We start from the raw sequence: 23,218 nt of genomic DNA, 5'->3' as shown, positions 1-23,218 counted from the left end.
AAATGGAGTCCAGATAGTTGGAGGTAAGTTCGGTGGGGCAGGAGCAGACAGAGACAATGGGTCGACCAGGGCATTCAGGTTTGTGGATTTTGGGAAGGAGAAAGAAGCGGGCGGTGAGGGGTTGGGGAATGATGAGGTTGGAGGCCATGGGTGGGAGGTCACCTAGGTGATGAGATTGTGGATGGTTTGGGAGATGATGGTTTGGTGCTCGGGAGTGGGGTCATGATCAAGGGGGCAGTAGGAGGAGGTGTTGGAGAGTTGGCGTTTGGCCTCGGCGATGTAGAGGTCAGTGCGCCATACTACAACTGCGCCTCCCTTGTCCGCGGGTTTTATGGTGAGGTTGGGATTGGAGCGGAGGGAGCAGAGGGCTGCACGTTCTGTGGGGGAAAGTTTGAGGCGATTGATGCCTCGACGGCAGTGCTCCTATGATGCTGCTTGGCCTGCTGTGTTCATCCAGCTCTGCACCTTGTTGTCGCATATTATGTAGATCTAGGCCACTCTGTCCCTCAGTGATCTGAGACTGGAACAAGGTAAGGTTTATTATGTGGCCATTACTGGGATTCTGATGCATTACTTTTATTCACGGGATCGTTTATTGCTGAAAGCAATAGCCTCACTAACCCATGAAATCTATTAATTTGAAGCCCCACTAACCCATGAAATCTATTAATTTGAAGCCCCACTAATCCATGAAATCTATTAATTTGAAGCCCTAAATATTTGCATTGTTGTTGTTTTAAAAGCTGAGTTTGGTTTCTTAATTTTGTTTTTGTTTTAAAATCCACGGCCCTGTATCCCTGGCACTTCAGCAAGGACTCGGTTAAGGGAAACGTAATTATCCCCTCAGGATGTACTTGTGAACCCCACCCCTTCGCGTTCAGCATTGCAAATAACTTGCTTACGTTGTATTTAACTCTGAGAAAAGCCGGAAGAACGGCAAAGCTGCAGTTTAGTTGTGACAAAGTGATTGGGCGTTAAAGTGCAGCAAATTTTATGCAGTTTGCTCGGGTCTGATTAAATTCAACTAACTCTTCATCATGGTCATCACCATTTACTACGCCAGCATCACTGCAACATCGACGGTAAAAATTGAGTTCAATGCTTAACCACGTTTTTTTTTTCTACGCTTGTTTAGTGGAATGTCAGCCTTGTATTTGCTTCATGATTGTACCCGTATATACCGTGTGGGCACGTTCGCCCAGTGTTTAACTGAATGTTCTCATTGCTGGGGAAAGCTAACTTATTTAACAAAGGGGAGAATAAATCAGGTTGGTAAAATGAGGAAAAGGGAAGAATATGTCTTGCGAAATGCAAAATTACGGAAGTAAGTTTTTTTTATTGTGACGAAAGTTATTGGAATTCTAAACATAGTTGTCAAGTAAGGCATTAGAAATGATTTGTGTTCAGAAAATTTAACAGTGAATAGTCAAATCAGACGCTGATTAGCTCACACCTATTGAGATTGAAATTATGGCATTTTATGGAAAATGAGGTCAGAATATTTACCTAAAATGATTGGGGCACACCTTACCTGTTAGGTGAGATTTGTTGAGATGTATATTTAAACTTGTGTGAAATATAGCAAAAGGAGCAATTGTGTGTTTTGCAAAGAACTCATTGGGCTCCAGTTGTGGGTGTTGGAACTGAATTCAAAAAAATCAGGTGAGCTGACAACCTGGAATATTAAAACATTTAACTTAAATCTGGCATTAAGTAGCCCTTGTGAAACTTGTCAATGGGAATGCAGAAAGCTTCTCCAATAACTGGTAAAGCCATTTGTTTGTTGGAGCTGGGTAATCTCCGCATTAGGAAACCAAAACAAAACATCTCAATACGTATGAACAAGTGAATTAGGAACAGAAGTAGGTCATTTGGCCCTTTGAGCCTGCTCTGCCATTCAGTACAACCATGGCTGATTTTTTTTTTGTGTTCTGAATTCCACATTTCCCATCTTCCCCTGGGTGCCTTTGATTGCCTTGCTGAACAAGAATCTACCCACCTCTGCCATACAAATATTCAATGACTTCACCTTCAGTGGCAGAGTTCCAAAGTTACACAAACCTCAGAGAAAAAGAATTCTTCTCACCTCTGTCCTAAATGGGTGATTCTGAATCTTAAAATAGTGGCCCTTAGTTCCGGATTCACCCGGGGAGGAATATCCAATCCACATCCACCTTCGGAAAACTATTCAGGATCTTAAAGGTCAATCTAATCACCCCTTGATCTTCTAAACTCCAATGAAAACAAGCCTAGCCTGTCCAATGAGATAACCAAGGTGTAGAGCTGGATGAACACAGCAGGCCAAGCAGCATCATAGGAGCAGAGAGGCTGACGTTTCGGGCCTAGACCCTTCATCGGAAAAGGGGGAGGGGAAGGGGGTTCTGAAATAAATAGGGAGAGAGGAGGAGGCGGATAGAAGATGGATAGAGGAGAGGATAGGTGGAGAGGAAGCAAACAGGTCGAAGAGGCGGGGATGGAGCCAGTAAAGGTGAGTGTAGGTAGGGAGTTAGGAAGGGGATAGGTCAGTCCAGGGAGGACGGACAGGTCAAGGGGGCGGGATGAGGTTAGTCAGTAGGAGATGGGGGTGCAGCTTGAGGTGGGAGGAGGGGATAGGTGGGAGGAAGAACAGATTAGGGAGGCGGGGACGAGCTGGACTGGTTTTGGGATGCGGTAGGGGGAGGGGAGATTTTGAAGCTTGTGAAATCCACATTGATACCATTGGGCTGCAGGGTTCCCAAGTGGAATATGAGTTGCTGTTCCTGCAACCTTCGGGTGGCATCGTTGTGGCACTGCAGGAGGCCCAGGATGGACATGTCGTCTGAGGAATGGGAGGGGGAGTTGAAATGGTTCGCGACTGGGAGGTGCAGTTGTTTAGTGTGAACCGAGCATAGGTGTTCTGCAAAGCGGTCCCCGAGCCTCCACTTGGTTTCCCCGATGTAGAGGAAGTCACACCAGGTACAGCGGATGCAGTATAGCACATTGGCAGATGTGCAGGTGAACATCTGCTTGATGTGGAAAGTTTTCTTGGGGCCTGGGATGGGGGTGAGGAAGGAGGTATGGGGGCGAGGAAGGAGGTATGGGGGCAGGTGTAGCACTTCCTGCGGTTGCAGGGAAAAGTGCCAGGTGTGGTGGAGCTGGAGGGGAGTGTGGAGCGGACAAGGGAGTCACGGAGAGAGTGGTCCCTCCGGAAAGCAGATAAGGATCGGGAGGGAAAGATGTCTTTGGTGGTGGGGTTGGATTGCAGATGGCGGAAGTGTCAGGATGATGCGTTGGATCCGGAGGTTGGTGGGGTGGTACGTGAGGACGAGGGGGATTCTTTTTTGGTTCTTATTGCGTGGACGGGGTGTGAGGGATGAGTTGCGGGAGATGTGGGAGACACGGTTGAGGGCGTTCTCGACCACTGAGGGGGGGAAGTTATGGTCCTTGAAAAACGAGGACAACTGAGATGTACGGGAGTGGAATGCCTCATCCTGGGAGCAGATGTGGCGGAGGTGAAGGAATTGGGAATAGCGGATGGCATTTTTGCAGGAAGGTGGGTGGGAGGAGGAGTATTCTAGGTAGGTGTGGGAGTCGGTGGGCTTGAAATGAATATCGGTTTCTAAGTGGTTGCCCGATTATGGAGACAGAGGTGTTAGAGATGGTCCAGGTAAACTTAAGGTTGGGGTGGATGGTGTTAGTGAAGTGGATGAACTGTTCGAGCTCCTCGTGGGAGCACGAGGCGGTGCCGATACTGTCATCAATGTAACGGAGGAAGAGGTGGGGTTTATGGCCGGTGTAGGTACGGAAGAGGGATTGCTCCATGTAACCTACAAAGAGGCAGGCGTAGCTTGGGCCCATGCGGGTACCCATGGCCACCCCCTTTGTCTGTAGGAAGTGGGAGGAATTGAAAGAGAAATTGTTGAGGGTGAGGACGAGTTCGGCTAAGCGGATGAGGGTGTCAGTGGAGGGGGACTGATCGGGCCTGCGGGACAGGAAGAAGCGGAGGGCCTTTAGGCCATCTGCATGGGGAATGCAGGTGTAGAGGGACTGGACGTCCATGGTAAAGATGAGGTGTTGGGGACCGGGGAATTGGAACTTCTGGAGGAGGTGGAGGGCGTGGGTGGTGTCACGGACATAGGTAGGGAGTTCCTGGACCAAGGGGGAGAAAATGGAGTCCAGATGGTTGGAGATTGTCTCCGCCTGCTCCTGCCCCAGCGAACCAATGGGTCGACCAGGGCATTCAGGTTTGTGGATTTTGGGAAGGAGATAGAAGCGGGCAGTGCGAGGTTGGGGAACGATGAGGTTGGAGGCCGTGGGGGGGAGGTCACCTGAGGTGATGAGGTTGTGGATGGTTTGGGAGATGATGGTTTGGTGCTCAGGGGTGGGGCCATTATCAAGGGGGCGGTAGGAGGAGGTGTCGGAGAGTTGGCGTCTGGCCTCGGCGATGTAGAGGTCAGTGCGCCATACTACGACTGCGCCTCCCTTGTCCGCGGGTTTTATGGTGAGGTTGGGATTGGAGCGGAGGGCTGAACGTTCTGTGGGGGAGAAGTTGGAGTGGGTGAGAGGGGTGGAGAGGTTGAGGGGATGGAGCCAGTAAAGGTGAGTGTAGGTAGGTAGGGAGGAGATAGGTCAGTCCAGGAAGGACGAACAGGTCAAGGGGGTGGGATGAGGTTAGTTGGTAGGAAATGGGGGTGTGGCTTGAGGTGGGAGGAGGGGATAGGCGGGAGGAAGAACAGGTTCGGGAGGCAGGGACGAGCTGGGCTGGTTTTGGGATGCAGTTGTTTCCCAGTCGCGAACTATTTCAACTCCCCTCCCCCCCCCCCCCTCCCATTCCTCAGACGACATGTCCATCCTGGGCCTCCTGCAGTGCCACAACGCTGCCACCTGAAGGTTGCAGGAACAGCAACTCACGTTCCGCTTGGGAACCCTGCAACCTCGTGGTATCAATGTGGATTTCACAACTTCAAAATCTCCCCTCCCCCTACCGCATCCCAAAACCAGCCCAGCTCGTCCCCACCTCCCTAACCTGTTCTTCCTCCCACCTCAAGCTGCACCCCCATTTCCTACCTACTAACCTCATCCTGCCCTCCCTGGACTGACCTGTCTCCTCCCTACCTCCCCACCTACACTCACCTGTACTGGCTCCATCCCCGCCTCTTTGACCTGTCTGTTTCCCCTCCACCTATCTTCTCCTCTATCCATCTTCTATCCACCTCCCCCTCTCTCCCTATTTATTTCAGAACTCCCTTCCCTTCCCCCATTTCTGATGAAGGGTCTAGGCCCGAAACGTCAGCCTTCCTGCTCCTCTGATGCTGCTGGGCCTGCTGTGTTCATCCAGCTCTACACCTTGTTATCTTAGATTTTCCAGCATCTGCAGTTCCTACTATCTCTAGCCTGTCCAATGTTTGCTTATAAGACAATAGCTCATTCCAAATATCAAATGAGTAAACTTACTCTGAACAGCTTTGAATATATTTACATCCTTCCTTAAATAAGAAGACCAAAACTACACACGGTATTGGAGATGTAGTCTCATTAATACCCTGTATGACTGAAGCATTACATCCTTACTTTTATGTGCCTGTCATAATGAAGAGTGGCATTCCATTAGCCTTATTCGGGCACAGCAATGAATACTAACTTTTTGTAACTTATGCACTAGAACACCTGGATCCCTTTCCAAACATAGACTGGAACTGCCATTGTATTAAGGGATCAGATGGAGAGGAATTTAAGTGTATACAAGCAAGTTTTTCTTATTCAGTATTGGATGTACCTACTGGAGAAAGAGCAGAATGTGACCTACTCTTGGAAAGTAAGGCAGGGCAAGTGACTGAGGTGTCAGTGGGGAAGAACTTTGGGGCAAGTGATCATAACTATTTTAAAACTAATAGAATATGGAAATGGATAGACCTGATCTAAAAGTCAGAATTCTAAATTGAAAGAAGGCCAATTTAGACAGTATTTGGCAAGAACTTTCAAAAGTTGGTTAGGGGTAGATAAGCACAGAAGGGATGGCTAGAAAGTGGGAAGCCTTCAAAAATGAGTTAACGAGAGTCCAGGAACAGTATGTCTTTGTTAGGGTGAAGGGCGAGTGTATGGGTATGTGTGGGGAATGCTGGATGACTAGAGAAACTGAGGTTCTAGTGAAGAAAAGGAAGCATATATCAGGTACAGACAGCAGGGATTGAGTGAATCCCTTGAGGAGTGTACTTCAGAGGGAACTCAGGAGAGCAAAAAGGGACATGACGTAGCTTTGGAAAATAGGGTTGAGGAGAATCCAAAGGGTTTCTACTAATACATTAAGGACAAAAGAGTAACTGGGCAGAGAACAGGGCTGCTTAAAGATCAGCAGGGCTGGCTAAATGAGTATTTTGTCTCTGTGTTTACTGTGGAGAAGGATATGGAAGCTAGTGAACTTGGGGAAATAGATAGTGATGTCTCAAAGTGGTGGTGGATATCTTAAAACACAGAAAGGTGGATAAATCCCCAGGATGGGATCATGTGTACCCTAGAACTTTGTGGGAAGCTAGGAAAGTGATTGCTGGCCCCTTGCTGAGATATTTATATCACTGACAGCCACAGGTGAGGTGCCGGAAGACTGGAGATTGGCTAATGTGGTGCCATTATTTAAGAAACATGGTAAGAAAAAGCCAGAGAACTATAGACCAGTGAGTCTGACATCAATGGTAGGCAAGTTGTCGGAGGGGATTTTGAAGGACAGCATTTACGTGTATTTTGAAAGGCAAGCACTGATTAGGGATTGTCAATATGGCTCTGTGCATGGGAAATCATGTCTCATTAACTTGATTGAGTTTTTTTGAAGATGTGACGAAGAGGTTGATGAAGGTAGAGTGGTGGATGCTGTTGATATGGATTTCAGTAAGGTGTTTGACAAGGTTCTGCAGGGTAGACTGGTTGACAAGGTTAAATCATATGCAATACAAGGCAAAGTAGCCATTTGGATAGAAAATTGGCTAGAAGGTAGGAGACGGAAGGTAGTGGTGGTGTAGGAATGCTTTTCGAACTGGAGGCCTGTGACCAGCAGTGTGCCACAGGGATTGATGCTGGGTCCACTGTCTTTTGTCATCTATGTAAATGATTCCAAGGATGTTGCTAAGGTTGGAGGGTTTGAGCTATAGGGAGAGGCTGAATAGGCTGGGGCTATTTTCTCTGGAGGTTGAGGGGTGACCTTATAGAAGTTTATATAATCATGATGGGGCATGGATAGGGTGAATAGTCAAGCTCTTTTCCTCAGGGTAGGGGAATCCAAAACTAGAGGGCATAGGTTTAACGTGAGAAGGTAAAGATTAAAAGGGACCTGAGGGGCAACACTTTCACAGAGGGTGGTGCGTGTAGAGAATGAACTGCCAGAGGAAGTGGTGCAGGTTGGTATAATTACAACACTTAAAAGGCATCTGAATAGATATGTGAACAGGAAGGGTCAAATGCTGGCAAACGGGACTAGATTAATTTAGGATATCTGGTCAGCATGGATGAGTTGGACCGAAGGATCTGTTTCCATGCTGTACATCTCTATGACTCTGAACCTCGGGCAATATTTTGGTCTATCTGTTTTCAGCTATTTCATCATAATTTTTATCATAAGGTCAGAATGTGTTGTTTACTGTGTTTATTTAGTTCCATTCTTAACGCCTCAGATAATGAAGCAGTCCTTGTTTTGCATACAGCAAGATTTGAACAACATTCAGGCTTCGACTGATAACTGGCTCTTGCACTCCATACATGCCAGCAGTGACCATCTCTATCACAAAGGAGTCTAACTATCTTTCCTGACATTCATCCATGTCAATGGCAGGAAGCATATTAAAAATAATCTCACTTGAACATATAAATATATTGGGTACAAGAGCAGGTCAGAAGTTCTGTGACTTTCAGTTTGACTTTCCAAATCGTTACTGCCACCAACAAGGCTGAAATCGGGAATGTGCTGGAACATGTTCGAAACGTGCAATTCCAACAACAAAGTGGCTGGACAACATTCAGGACAAAGCATTCCACTTTATTGCACCTGCACACCCCTCCCTTCCCCCACAGCACATTCAACTACTTTCAACATTCATTTTCTCCACCACTGGTACCTGTTGACTGCTATGTGTCCTATTTGCAAGATGCACTGCAGTAACTCACCAATGCTCCTAAGGCCGAGCCCCTCAAAGTCACAACTTCTAGAGTGATAAGGGGAGCCAGGAGCATGGGAAACCTCAACCTGCAAGTTCCTCTTCAAGCCACATAGCATCCTGAGTTGAAAGGGAATGGGATTGGGGTGGTGTATTGAGATGGACAGAAAATTGGCTAACAGACAGGAAACAGAGTAAGAATAAATGAGTCTTTTTCTGAATGGCAGGCAGTGACCAGTGGTCTTCCACAGGGGCTGGTACTGAGACTCCAGCTGTTCACAAAATATATTTTATGATTTAGATGAGGGATTTAAATGTAATATATCTCAAGTTGCAGAAAACACAAAGCTGGGTGAAGGGTGAGCATTAAGGAGGATGTGATTTGGACAGGTTGAGTGAGTGGGCTAATACATGGCAGTTGCAGTATAATGTGGATACGTATGAGGTTATCCACTTTGGTAGCCAAAATAGGAAGGGATATTATTATTGGAACACTTGTAAATTGAGACAGGGGAATGTTCAATGAGACCTCTGTGGCCTTGTGCACCACCAGTCACTGAAAGTAAGAATTCGGGTGCAGCAGGTAGTAAAGAAGACAAACTATGTTGGCCTTCATAGTGAGAGGGTTCAAGTACAGGAATAAGGATGTCTTGTTGCAATTATGCAGGGCCTTGGTAAAGCCATACCTGGAACATTGTGTGCAGTTTTAGTCTCCTTATCTGAAGATGTTTTTGCTCTTGAGGGAGCGCAGGAAAAGTTGACTGGGATGGCAGGACTGATGTATGAGCAGAGATTCAGTTGGTTAGAATTGTATTCACTGGTGTTTAGAATGATGGGGCTGTGGGAGGAGATGACATAGAAACCTATAAAATTCTACTAGGATGGACAGGTTACATGCAGGAAGGATGTTCCCAATGGTGCTGGAGTCCAGAAACATGGGTCATAGTTTAAGAGTAAGAAATTTAAACTTTTAGGACTAAGATGAGAAATTTCTTCACCCAGAGAGAGTGTGGTGAGCCTGTGGAATTCATTACCACAGAAAGTGATTGAGGTCAAAACATTGTGTATTCAAGAGATGGTATATATTGCTATTGTGACTAAAGGGATATAGGGGGAGGGTGGGAGAGTGGGATTAGTGGCTGATTATCAAGCTCAGTACATGATCGTAAAATATGGCAGGAGTAGGCTCAAGGGGTCGATGGCCTACCCCTGCTCGTATCTTCTTTTATTTTTATAAAACTATATCATTGTTCTTTCTTTGTTGGAAATCCTGGAACTCCCTCCCACTGTGGATGCAGCAGCTCAAGTGGTCTCTAGTGAAATTAGAGAAGGACAAGAAATAATGGCCTAGTCAGAGATATTCCTGTTCCATGAATGAATTTTTAAAACAAAAAATTAAGAAAATGATATTTGGAGACTAAGTTTCACTTACTTTCTATTCAAATTGGCTGGACCAGGAAATAATTTAATGTTTAAGATTGACTGTAATAACTCACTTCATCATTAGTGTCTAAATAGCTATTGTTCCAGTTAGTACCTGACATCCTTGAATCTTGATGCTATTAGAATTTACACAGTAGCCTCTGGAAATGTGAGAACAAAATCTTGGCAGGTGAGATAAAGAAGTACTTTTTTGTGAATGAACAAGTTTCAAAAGATTGCTATAGGTGCTTGCATATGCTGTCCCCTCAGCACTACATTTCTCTTCTCATTAGCCCCCACCACAACAGTACTCTCAACAACTCGTTTCCTCTGCTACCTATCTCTCTGCCTGCCCATCTTAATATCCCTCCCCCTTTTCACCCCAGCTTCCTCCAATTCTGCCTCCGGGTATCAGTCTGCTCTCAGCAGCCTAGGCTCTAACTTTTGGAGTTTTACTGCCTAAACGCCCCTGCCTCACATATAAGATTTTGGTTTCCTGTACTGATGTCTTTGGAGCAGTGCCAATTATGTTGAATATCCTGGAGTTCTTTTAGTAAATGGATTAGTCAGTACATTAAAATTATATCAGTACACTTGGGGGGGAAAAAACAGAAGGGATATTAGTAAAGTAGTTATGTGTAAACATCACTAAGGGGACACTAAGAAATGCACTTTTATATTTGTACTACTTTGTCCCAAAAGTGACTTGTTAAGGAGCTACTACACCATTTACTGTTATTTATTGACTGCTCAGCTTGGAAATTAAATTTTATTATAGATCAGCCTTAAAATTAGTAACATGGGAACAGGAAGAGGCCATTTAGCTCCTTAAGCTAGTTCTGCCTTTAAATGTCTGATCTGTGACTCAGTAACATTTGGGTTAGGAAAACTATCAAATCTGATTGATCTGTCACAACTGCCATTTGAGGATGAGAATTTCATATTTTTACTATCCAATTCTCCTATAAAATAATGAAGGGTATAGATAGAGTTAATGGTAGTTGTCTTTTCCCTCGGATGGGAATGAACATGTAGAATGGACTTCCTGAGGATGTGGGTACAATTACAACACTTAAAAGACATTTGGATAGGTACATGAATAGGAAAAGTTTGGAGGGATATGGGCCAGAAGTAGGCAGTTGGGACTAGATTAGGTTCGGCATAGACCCTTCGGTCCAACTAGTCTGTTTCCATGCTGTATGACTCTGTTTAGATGATGCTCACTAGTCCTAGGTTCACCAGAGGGTAGAAATGGTTTATCTCTATCTAGCCTATCTGTTCCTCTTAAAATCATGCAAATGTTGATCAAATCACCCATTACCTGGTTAAATTCTAGAAGATTCATTACGTAATCTCTCTTTATAATTCAGTCCTTGGAGATAAGGTATTACTTTTAAGTTAATGCTGCATTCTCTCCAAGCCTAGTATATCCTTCCTAACGTCTAGCACTTAGAATTGAACACATTACTCCAGCTGTGGTCTGTTGCATGTCTGTAGTACAACTTCTCCTCCCTTGCTTTCTAGGTCTCTTGATATAAAGGTCAGCATTCCACTAGAATTTGAATTTTCTTGTATCTGCCCATGATCATTAAAATGGTAATGTACATGGACTTCTAAGTTATCTCCAAGTCCATTGGACTGAAGTGGACACAAATCATCCTCAATCCCAAGGGACTGCTTAAAAAGAAGAATGAACCATTTACAAGGAACCCCCAAGTCTCTTTGGGTCTCCATGGAGTTTGAGTTGGATTTATTGTTGGTACATGTATTGAGATACAGAGAAAAGTGTTGTTTTGCATGCTATATAGGCAGACGGTATCATACAAAGTGCATCAGGTTAGCAAAACGGAGTGCAGAATACAATCTTACAGCAGCAGAGAAGGTGCAGAGAGAAATCATAATTAATGTTTGAGAAGTCAGTTCAAAAGTCTGATAGCGGGGAAGAAGCTGTTCTTGAATCTATTCATACATATATTCAAACTTTTGCATCTTCTGCCTGACGGAAGAGGTTGGAAGAGAGTATAACTGGGGTGGGAGGGGTCATTGATTATGTTGGTTGCTTTCCCGAGGCAGCAGGAAGTGTAGATGGACTCAATGGATGGAAGGCTGGTTTGTGTGATGCAGTAGGGCTGTGTTCACGACTGTCTGTAGTTTCTTGCGGACTTGGGAAGAGCAGTTTCCATACCACACTGATGCATCCAGATAAGATGCTTTCTGTGGTACATCTATAAAAATTGGTAAGGATCCTTGTGGACATGCTGAATGTCCTTCACCTCCTGAAGAAGCAGAGACATTGTTGTGCTAACTTAATTATTTTATTCTTTTTGGCTCTAAAGTAGATGACCTCACATTTGCCTACATTGAAATGTATTTATTACCATTTGCCCACTTACTTAAATGATTAATCTCATTGTAATTTTACACTTTCATCGACAGTGTTCACAATGTTGCCATCTTTGTGGCTTTCTCGACATTCAAGTTATTGATAAACACAATGAACAATTGAGGTTTTACATACAGTTTTGCCAGACATCACAACCTGAACTCTATTACTAAATATTATAATCCTACAACTAAAATGATCAACAATTATTAATTTTTTAAATTCATTACAGTTAGAAAGTCGCCAGTCAAGCATTATTAACTGCTTGGCAAGCTTGAAAATACACTACGAGTTGATTGATCTATCAACAGGTCAAGGTTTGCTGGACGAAATGAGACAAAAGGTGGGGGATCCGAAAGCTATGGCCCCCCAAATATTTAATGGAGACCAATACTGTGGGGTAAGTTGGAACTGTGCTTTGGTTGTCTTCTAATCGGAGCAAATAAAACAAATTATCCTTGTTTATACTATGCTTTTTAGTATCTTCTAATGTAGGCAACGAAATACATGCACATCAAAAAGACATTTTGCCACAAAACTTCCTGCCACTTACACTAGGCCTGTGGTATTCAGAAGCAGATCTTTTTTTCTTTTGTACAATATGAAACTATCCTTCTTTCCTTTATAGAACACAACAAACGTTTGACATAGTTTTGAAGCTTGCCATTTAACCAGCCTTATTGAGAGAAAAGCACAGATAATATAGGCCATCAAGAGACACTAGTGCTTTTTGTTATGAAGACTAGGCCTTTGATCTCAATAAAATACAGTACAGTGTTCCAACAAAATCCATTCAATCTTTCAGAAATAAAATGTTTATAAGGGGCTTCATCCCATGGAAAAGCAAAAGAAACGTGGACAGTTTTCTGGATGAATTCAAATCATGGCTTAGATAAGGAGTGAAGAATATAATTAAGGATAATGTTTTTAAAAGGAGTTTCATAGAATGCTGTGGCCTCTCAATACAGTACAGTAAACTCCATCCTCTGAAAAAGGTATAAAAGGGTGAACATATTGGAGGTCTTTACTGAGTGACAGCAGAGGAGGCAATTGACAGAAATTGCCAGGTCAGATGACAATATTACTTGAAAACAACATATTTAAGCATTCTAATGCTGGATATTATTGAAGCATTTGCTCGCTAGGAGTAAAGAAACATTGTTTAAGGATTTATTCGCTAGCCATAAAGTAAAAAGCAGCTTTTATTTAACAAAAGTTCTTTTCTCAACTGTTTAAATCTTTATTCATTGGTCTGACAATTTTTTTTTTTTTTAGTTTTCCTGTATTCACTTCATAGATACTATAGAATCCTGATTTAGTGCAGAGAGAGGCTGTCTGACTAGACGAGTCTGTACCGACCCTCTAAAGAGCAACCCACCCAAAGCTAGCCCCCTATCCTATTCCCATACCCTGCAATTACCATGTCTAATTCAGCCTGCTCATTCCTAGACACTATGGGCAATTTAGCATGGCCAGTTCACCTAATCTTCACATCTTTGGACAGTGGGAGGAAACTGGAGCACTCGGCAGAAACCACAAAGAAATGGGGAGAACGTGCAAACTCCACACAGTCACCCAAACCTGGAATCAAACCTGGGCCCCTGGTGTTGAGGCAGTGGTGCTAATTACTGAGCTACTCTACTGCCAATTTGTACCCATTTTAAATCTGCAATTGCAGCTACAAATAAACTAACCCCATTGAGCATTACAATGTTTTGAGTGAGTTATAAATTATACATTTGGATGAATACTTTCCATCCTTAAACCCTGATTGCTCCTGACCAGTCCCAGAAAATGATCAGTGGTGGCCAATTGCACAATTAAATGGCTCTTCCGAGCCAGTTGTTGGTGGGATCATTTTCACCCCGAGGACCTCTTTGATGCCATTGATCTTATTATGGTGAATCCTCCATCTGTCTCTTACAAAGCCAACAATAAAATGCGAGAAGCATTTTAAAAAGTCCGTTTTTTGGTGGAAACTTGAGAAACTAGGGGCCAGTGCATGTGTTAAATCCCGTTGGAGTCAGTCCTAACATAACCTGCAGCAAAGTACCCAACATGTTTATTCTGAGATTCTTGAGTGATCATTATATATAGCATTATTTCTTGAAGCTTGAGGTTGTCCATCCATTTTCTCCCTAGCTCAAGAAATTCTGCATTGCACAAGTGGAACTCCACAGTGAAGATTTTGTTTTTAAATTTGTTAGTTAAATGAGAATAAGATGGGATCAGTAGAGACAGGAAAGAGATAGATGTGGATGACAGAAAATGGATTGAAGGAATATGACGACAGGGTAGGTCAATGTAATTAGAACAATTTACAAATTAGCCTGAATAGCAGGAAATATTTCATCAGTGGTCAATGTGTGTGCTGAATTCCCAGATCGAGTGGAGGATGCAAGAACTGCTGAATTATTTCAGGAAAAACTTGCATGTTGCATTGGGTAGGGAGGATAGTGGGGGGAGCCATTAGTATCTTAGTAGTTAGATATACAGTCCCGTCTGTGCAGAATTAGGGGATGACCGTTAGGATTAAAGTAAGGGCAGTTATTTATCAGAGGTGCATTTATTGACCGTTGCTAGATGGTGCATTGCCTTTGCATGTGAGGAAATATGGCATCTGCCAGGAGCAAAGATGGCACTGCCTGTATGATCACACTGTAGGGGAGAGTGGGGGGGAAGCATGTACACTGAGGGTACTTCTACTACTTCAGGTATAGCCTCCTCTTAATTACATACATCATGTTGTTAGAAACTAACCCTTCATTGTCTCCCCCCCCCCCCCCCCCCAATTATGAAATGCATTCATGATTATATGACAATGGCTATCTTGGCATTGCCAACACAGATTTCATTTTATAATAGAAGAAAGTTAGAATTCCCTCTATTCTCTGCCTGACCCCCCCCATTGGAGTACCGCTGAGTAAATGTTGTTTGAAAACATAAGGCACTTTTATTTAAATAACACATTTCATGACCACCCAATGTCTCAAAATGCTTTACAGCTGAAGTACTTTTTTGAAGCATAGTCATTGTCGTGATGTAGGAAGTGAAGCAACTAATTTGCTACCATCAAACTCCTACAGACAGCAACATGCTAAAACTAGACCATCTGAATTTATTTTTGCATCATGTCAACTGGGGAATGAATATTAGCCGAGACACTGGGGATGACTCTTCTGCCAAATAGTGGGGAAGAAAATGGGGAACAAGAATTAATATGTTGACATTTTGCAATTTATTTTCAGGATTTTGAAGCCTTTGATAAGGCTGTGGAAGAAAAGAAGATAAAAGAGTTCCTCAAGCTGGAAACCTGTCAAAATCAATCACAAAAGGATTAATCCACAGAAACCAAGATGCACATACAAGTTTAATGTTTTAATTCTTGTAGATGGAGTGCTTTTAATCATGGTTACTAATTTTCCTGAGGTATAACATGAGCTCCTACAGCACCAAAAGAAATCTTCTCTTGTGCTAACTATGAGCATTCCTCTTGTTAATTTTGTTGACACTTTCCTGAATGTATTGCTCATTGAACACAGCAGTGCATCTTTTATAAATTTACAAAATGTATAAAATGCAAATAAAAAAAAAATAAATTCTGCTTCAAATTACACTTCTCAATTGATTTATGATGTTACTTGATTGCTATGATAGATGGTTAGTAAGGATAAAATCCCTGTGGTCCTACTGGATCATAGGGCTGCTCTCTCATTAGAGAGGGAGATGACTGGTGGTGGTTTACTGAGTGCCACCACGAGGGTTGAGAAGGAGAACCCTTTATGGGAAACTTAGCCAGTATAGGACTGAACCCATGCTATTGGTATTACTTTGCATCACAAGGCAGCCATTCTGCCAAGTGTGATAACTGGCGTATGAAAACAATGGGTTGCACTGTGACACATCAATTATCTTTTCCTTTACTTACTTAAAAAAAAGAGAAGGCTTTGTTGGCAAGTCATAACTAAAGATTAACAATGTGGTTTTCCAGAAGTCTACTTCCTGAGGCAGGAGAAATGGGAAACACTGCCAACACAGTAATTATTGCCCATCACCAAGACACTAAGAGCGAGTGATGTTCGCCTCTGGTGTATTATTTTGTGTCTAGTGAAGCTCAGTTAAACATAGCTTAGAAATGGCACAAATCTAGCAATAGGAAGTGTGAATTGTGCATTCATTTTCATCTTTATTTTCGGGATATCAGGGTATCTTTGGAATAGCAAAATGGCAGAAAAAAACTTCACAGAAATGCTTCCAAAGCATTACCTTCCAATCCTTCTGCCATTTAAGTTTTCATGACTGAACTAAACAACTGCCTTTTAATCCTGATTGTCTGCCGTATTGTGATGTAGAAGTGACTCCAAACCAAGAGCAAACTGGTGTAAACTGTCTGGGACATTGAGCTCCAACTTGGACTGGCATGGTGCCTTCCTAAAGGGGAGCTGCAAGCCTCCAGTCTCTCAAAGTTCAGAAAGCTCTAGTATAAGTAAAATACTTGGATGTTGGAAATCTGAAACAAACACAGAATGCTGAAGAAACTCAGCAGGTTTGGCAGCATCTGTAGAGAGAGAGAGAGAAAAACAGCACCAACGTTTTGAGACCAGTGTGACTCTTCAGAACTTGAAGATGTTCTGAAGAAGAGTCTTCTTGGGTGGTTTTTTTTCTTTGACTGGTGTAAACCTGATGGGCTGAAGGGTCTTTTTCTGTACTGTAGACATCTATGACTATGATTCTATGATATTGAATATAGGCTGTTAGATTTGTGATCTCCAAAGAAGCTGAGGGTTATTGGGGACAGATAGGAAGGTGGAGTTGAGATGACAATCGGATCAGCTATCATCTTATTTGATTAGCTGGCTCAATGGGGTAAGTGGCCAACTCCTGTCTCTTATGTTATTATGTAATAATAAATAAGCAACCAAATTTCCCTGAGTAGTTCTAGATCAGTCATTAAGCATCTCACTAGTCCATGCAAAGGGTAGAAGTAGATTTTTTTTTTTATTCACTTGTAGGAAATGGACATCACTGGCTGGCCAGCATTTATTGCATATCCCTTGATCTTTTTTCAGAATTTGTCTCCTAGTTTATGGCTTGTTGGGATTGGCAACCCTGTATCAAATTGCAACATGCACATTGTCAAGGCTTCCTTCACATTAACATCATATTTGTAGACATCGGGCTTTTATCATGAGGCAGTCAAGTGATGGTGCTGATTTTCCTTGAATTGCTGCAATCACTGATGGCACTGATATTGAGTCAGGAATTCCAGGATTCCCAGTGCAGCAATGATGAAGGTTAAATATGCTGCCATTGAGTAGTATGGGTATTGTTGGTTGCAGACTTGGTGATTGAAATCAGTAGGTATTGTGTGCTATATCTTCTTTGATTTTAACTGTCACAGGGCAATGTAAATCACATCGTACTGTATGCTTAGTTTTTTTTTTGGGTGTGATTGGCTTGCTAGGCTATGATTTGTTTCCAGGCTTTTGTCTGTTTGTTCTGTATCCTCTTATCTTGAACACTAATTGGGCAGGCTAAATGATCTGGTTCACCTCCAGCAGTGAGTAATGAAATAGTTTAGGCTCGACTGTGTCTGAACATGTATGCTGCTAAGCTATTGATTCACTGCGAATACCTAGGGAAGTGGATCCTGTTCTCAATTCAGATAATAGAACTTGGGAGCAGAAACAGGCCTTCTGGCCCTTTGAGCCTACTCCACCATTCAATATGATCAGGATGGATCATTCAACTCAATCTGTTCTTGCTTTCCCTCGTACCCTTTGATCCCAGGGACCCAGGGTTCGAATCCAGACTTGGGTGACTGACAGTGTGGAGTTTGCACATTCTCCATATGTCTGCATGGGTTTCCTCCAGGTGCTGCAGTTTCCTCCTACAATTCAAAGATGTACAATTTAGATGGATTGGCCATGCTAAGTTGCCCAGTGTCCAGAGTTATGTAGGCCAGGTGGTTTAACTATGGTAATTATGGGGATGGGGGGGTTGTCAGATGCTCTTCGGAGAGTTTGTGCAGAACCTCCGAGTGGTTTCTATTTGCACTATAGGGATTTTATGAACTATACCATAGAATCATGCAGTACAGGAGGCCCTTTGGCCCATGGAGTCTGTACCACCAAAATTACACTAAATCTCCACTAGTCACACTTTCCAGCCTATTAACTTGAAGATTATGATGTTTCAAATGCTCACTCAAATACTTTTTAAAGGTTCTGAGGTTATCTGCCTCACCTAACCTTCCAAGTAGTGCATTTCAAAATCCCACCACCCTCCAGGTTAAAAACAGTTTCCTCAAATCCCCTATGAGCCTCCTGTCATCCACTTTAAAAGTGTTCCCCTTTATTATTGACTCTTCAACTAAGGGAAACAGCTGCTTTCTATTCACACGGTCCATGCCCCTCATAATCTTATACACCACAATCGGGTCCTCCTGTACATGATGTGGGGCCAGAGGGTAGGAAATACCTGAGGGCAAGGCATAAGGGAGTGCAGGCCTGGGGTGGGGGGGGCCTTGAAAGAGGGGCTGATGGAGGAGGCTGCCCCAAATTTCTTGCCTGAGCAGGTGAGCCAGCTGGACAACCACAACCCCTCCTTGCCTCAACCTTATTGCCAATATCTTCGTACCATCTGAAAAATGACATATGATGATTAGGTCACTTAAGGACCTTGGGCATGCATTTGTATGAGTTACTGTAGGTAAATTACAGCGAGGCCAAGTGCACATGGCTGGAAAGATGGTGAAAGTGTCCCTGGCAGAATTTTAGACGTTCCCCTAACAGCAAACCTCCCACAGGAGATTCTTAAATTCTTCCATGCCATCCAATAACAGGTGTTAGAATCAATTCCTCCTTTCATTTTGGGTATTTGCAGGTACTTGAGAAAACTCGATTCCCTTCCTTTAAGAGTAGATAGTTGAATACCGCAGTGGATGGTCCTGGTAGCATAGATGTTAGTAGCTGAACAGTCAATTTTGAAATACTTGGCATTGATTGAAATGCCTTGTCCTGATTTCTTGCAGCAGTGGCTGGCTGGCAATACATATAGCGAGCGACAGTTTTTTTCCCTTTCTTTACCTGTGGCACAGGGGTGTTTAAATGGGAAATAGATGGGTCAAAATTGACCCTGCTGAGGCCACAAATCAAATATGGGTCCTAATTGTATCTTATTGATTGTCTTTAATGAATTTTGATAAAGTATAGTGTAGTGGTACCTTCAGTTATGTAACTTATTTTAAGAAAATTTAGAATCATGTCTATTTTAAAATGTACATATTTCTAAAAAACGTGGTAATATAAAGATCATAGTCATTACCTTAATGCACTCAAAACTTCTTGAAGGCTGCAAACACTGCTATATAGGTTCTGGAAGAAGTGACTGAAGGAGGGAATCACTGGGCACCATGCTGTGCTGGAAGCCTTGGTGTGGGCAGTTGCATTGAGAAGAGTGATCTTTTCACTTCAAGTGATCCTTTCCCACACAGGATGCAGGAAGCAGCTTGGGCATCTATTCAAGAAATGTTGGGAAGCAATTACTACAGATGTTAGTCAGAAGGATTACCTCAAGAATATGGCTACAATGTAAGGATTTTTTAAAATCTAGAACTAAAATATGTTGGGATTTGTGTGTCAGCTGCAGGCCAGTTGATGATGCACTGTCAGAGGTGCTTTCTTTTGAATGAGACATTAAACTGAAGCCACATTTGTTCTGCCCCACAATTGGATGGAGAAGATCCTTTGCTTGGTGCACAAGGCAGCCTGCCAGAGAGTTTGTACGCAATGTCACATAGCATAGGGAAGTCCAGCTGCAATGTTTTTAAAGCTTTGTGCTGGGTATAATGTTGTCCAACATCGTCAATTCCATCAGTGTCATGGTGGAGCCAAGTGTGAAGGATCTTCATGACAGCATTGGTGGTTCCATGATAGCACAAACTGATGCCATGCAAATTCAGACAGTTGCCACCTTGGCTTTGAGGCCACTATTGAAATAGGCTTCCAGGCTGTGGCATCATTCCTACATTTCCTTTCCGAGCAGAACTGGAAAAATGCTGAACTGCTGCCCATGGAAACAGCTGTTCTCCTACAGGAAGAAAGCACTGTTGCCACCAGTCCCTGTTGTGTAAGGGCTTTAGGATCCTAAGCACCCTTGCAATGATGTCATGCAGTTGTTCACTAGGTATAAATAGCACAGTGTGAGTGGTGTTAAGAAAACATGCAAAGAAGCATATGGAGAAGACCAACTAGCATTAGGTAGCAGATTTTATGGAATTGTCTTTCAAAAATGCAACAGTCTGGCATACTGTTGAATATCTTATCCTGTAGAAATTAATTTTATTAAGTAATAAAGAATGTTATAAAGAAGACCAAATCTTGCCTTCTCATTGATGACTCCAACTTTAACACAAACTCATGGTTATGGTCATTAAACCACACAACAAAAGACATATCAGTCACTTTACTAGTGCCCTTGCAAGTTCCATTCAGCCAACTGGGCTTGACACACCAACTTTTTACTTGGAGACTGGTTCTTGGAAAATGGTCAAATGTTAGCTGGTGTGCTTAATCAGAGTATTTTCATTATTCAACTATACGTTACAATTTTCTCAGTGCAGCCAAATCTCTGGGTTAAGTGGATTCGAATTTCTCTTCTCACCCTTGAACTCTTGGATAGGCACAAGGATGATAGTATAATGTAGGGTATGCAGGGTAATTTGATTTTAGTAGGATAATAGGTCGGCACAACAAAGCCATGATGACATTTTGGGAAATATTCAACATGTGAATGCTCTTTCAAGCTGTGGTTATGGAGTGGTGTGAAACTAACACGTGGCGGTCATTGGTTGAAAAAGCCTACCAAATGAGTTAATTGTATACATCATAATTATCCACAATCAGACAAAAGGAAAATCTTTTAATAACTAGTTTGACCTTGCTTTTACTGTCTGCAGGGTCACAGATCAAAACTATCAATACTTGAATGCAAAGCTGTTGCAAAGACATTTGATTTGGAAAGCAGAAACACTTGCATTGCAACAGAGCAGCTGCTCCTTCCAGATTTGACCTAGACTATTTTCTTCCAGCGGAATAAAGGGAGTGTCTTATGCTATATCTGATCTGGGAGCACACATTGTTGGCACTAAGTGCCAAATATTAAAATTTTCCACACCCCAACACAATCATTTTCTACTTGAAATAAGAACTTTTGATTGTCTTTCTGCTCATAGTGTTAGGCCTGCTGAGTATTTCCAACACATTCCATTTTTATTCCTAATTTTTTGCAGTTGATTACTTTCCACTTCTCCCTCCACCCAAACATCTGACTCATTTATGAGTAATACCAAATCAGCCTTGAATATAGTACAGAGCAATATGTTTATTTCAACAATACATTACACAGCGACTGTGCCAACAGTTTCGTAATCACATATATTAGCTTGTCAGTACGATGTAATTGTAATGTGAAGACATTGGAAAGTACACATAAAATTCAAACTCTTGCATTCAATATCTGTAATAAGCAACTATATAAATACAACCGTAGGACACTTCAGCACACAAACAGGCATTGTTTTCAACCTTACTAAATGCATGAATATGTTCTCAGTAACCTAGCTGAAGCTGAATTGTGATTAGTTACTACATAGGAACTTCAGTGAAATAATTAAACACAGATTGCAGCACCAGGATTTTAAATTTCACTAAAATAAGTTTAAATTATATAGATTCATCTTTTTTCAGTTTTTTTCCAACTTTTTGTTTTTGATTTAGAATACAGCCTTGAAATAAATGGAAGAACTCTAAAATATTAGGTGGATGTGCACAGATTAGCCTAAAAATTCCTGAGGGGACACATCAAAGTTCTGTCCATTTACACACTCATTCTGTCAGTGCTAAATTACATTCAGCTTTCCTACCCACTTCAATAGCATATACCCAATGTAAACATGGGCATAATTATATGTAAATCAAACAAGAAATCAACATTAACAATGGAGGCTGAAGGAAATCTCTAAACCCGCATCTTATACTCTCTCTTTGTATGTAAAAAGCAAATTTTTAAAAACTCATAACCATCGTATGTGCTTATTAGGCTTCATTATATTTAAGAAACTGCAAATGGAGAGGCTTTTTAAAAGTTTCAATTTGACTGATATTGTACCATGAAAGGCACAGAAACAGATACCAGATACAGAACATTTCTTTTCAAAGAAGTTAATGAGAATTATGAAAAAATTTAAGTTCCTCCTGCACTTTCCACTTCAGTCATAATTTGATGAGATCAATCCTCAGTCCATACCTTACCAGCTTTGGTGCTTTACTCAGCAACCACATCAGGAACTATAACAAATGATAACTTCAAAAGATTCTAAAACCACTGTGCCCTGCTATGCGCTGATCATCCTGGCTCATAACTCAAGACCAGGATGACAGAATCTGGTTTCATTGCAAGTCAGAGTCACAGCTATTTCTTCGTCAGGAAAGCACTGCTTATTTCAATGTGTGACCTTTAAAAATAACTGGCTTACTATGAATGATTGACAACATGAATATAGGTGATTTTAAAGTATCTAAGTGACAAAGTTGTGCAATATCTTTGTATAATGTGAATAGACATTAGTATAAATAATGTGAATGTTTATTCTTAAAGGCCCACTAAAAGGAGTGAAAAAATTAAAATACTCTGTGGAATAACATTTAATTCTGAAGGAAGGTCACGTAATTCAGAGATATCATGAAAAAGGTGCAAGTTCTGGACATGAACCCTCACTTACAATTCTGACCAGTTGTATTCCAAAAGTGATTTATCCAGGGATTAGTAGTACATGAACCATTTTGTTCCCACAGAGAATTTGTTCACTTCTGGTTCCCTTTATCCTTAGAATCTTTATTCCATTGCTGGAACAAATATTTATCTTGTTTCTTTGAAGAGAGTCAACAGTGTGTAGTCCACAGGAGATCATACCCTGTGCATGAAATGGCTGTGCACAATTTACTTTGCTTGCAAGATATATAGGTTGCTTTTCATTCTTTTATCTATTTGCCATATCTCTATGAATAATTCACTATTGAGACATACTATATTTGATGTAAAACACAAAATAAAGAAATTAGTACAGTGCAAATAATGCAGTCAAATTTTGAGTGACAATTCAACCATGCCAAACTGGTATTGAATTAAGGTCTCTTTGCATCACAAGCATTGTGGAAAATCGAACAGTTCACAATAAAGCAACTTTCTAAGAAGTGTACTGGAAAATTAACTGCCAGGTTATCTGATAATT

At 42.1% G+C, this 23,218-nt stretch overlaps 1 protein-coding gene across 1 annotated transcript; it reads left to right on the top strand.

Moving 5' to 3' along the window:
• The first annotated feature begins 783 nt into the window (after nucleotides 1-783).
• On the top strand, nucleotides 784-15,541 carry zgc:153284 (uncharacterized protein LOC751696 homolog). The gene is made up of 3 exons (XM_020511315.2): nucleotides 784-1,082; nucleotides 12,158-12,325; nucleotides 15,174-15,541. Exons 1-3 carry the CDS (start codon nucleotides 1,038-1,040, stop codon nucleotides 15,264-15,266), a joined length of 306 nt encoding a protein of 101 aa, XP_020366904.1. The 5' UTR covers nucleotides 784-1,037; the 3' UTR covers nucleotides 15,267-15,541.
• The last annotated feature ends 7,677 nt before the right edge of the window (nucleotides 15,542-23,218 follow it).

This window comes from Rhincodon typus, chromosome 5, assembly GCF_021869965.1.
Source record: "Rhincodon typus isolate 14 chromosome 5, sRhiTyp1.1, whole genome shotgun sequence".
Lineage (NCBI taxonomy): Eukaryota > Metazoa > Chordata > Chondrichthyes > Orectolobiformes > Rhincodontidae > Rhincodon > Rhincodon typus.
Note: the sequence above shows the minus strand (reverse complement) of the source record. Positions and strands in the feature narration are given on the sequence as shown.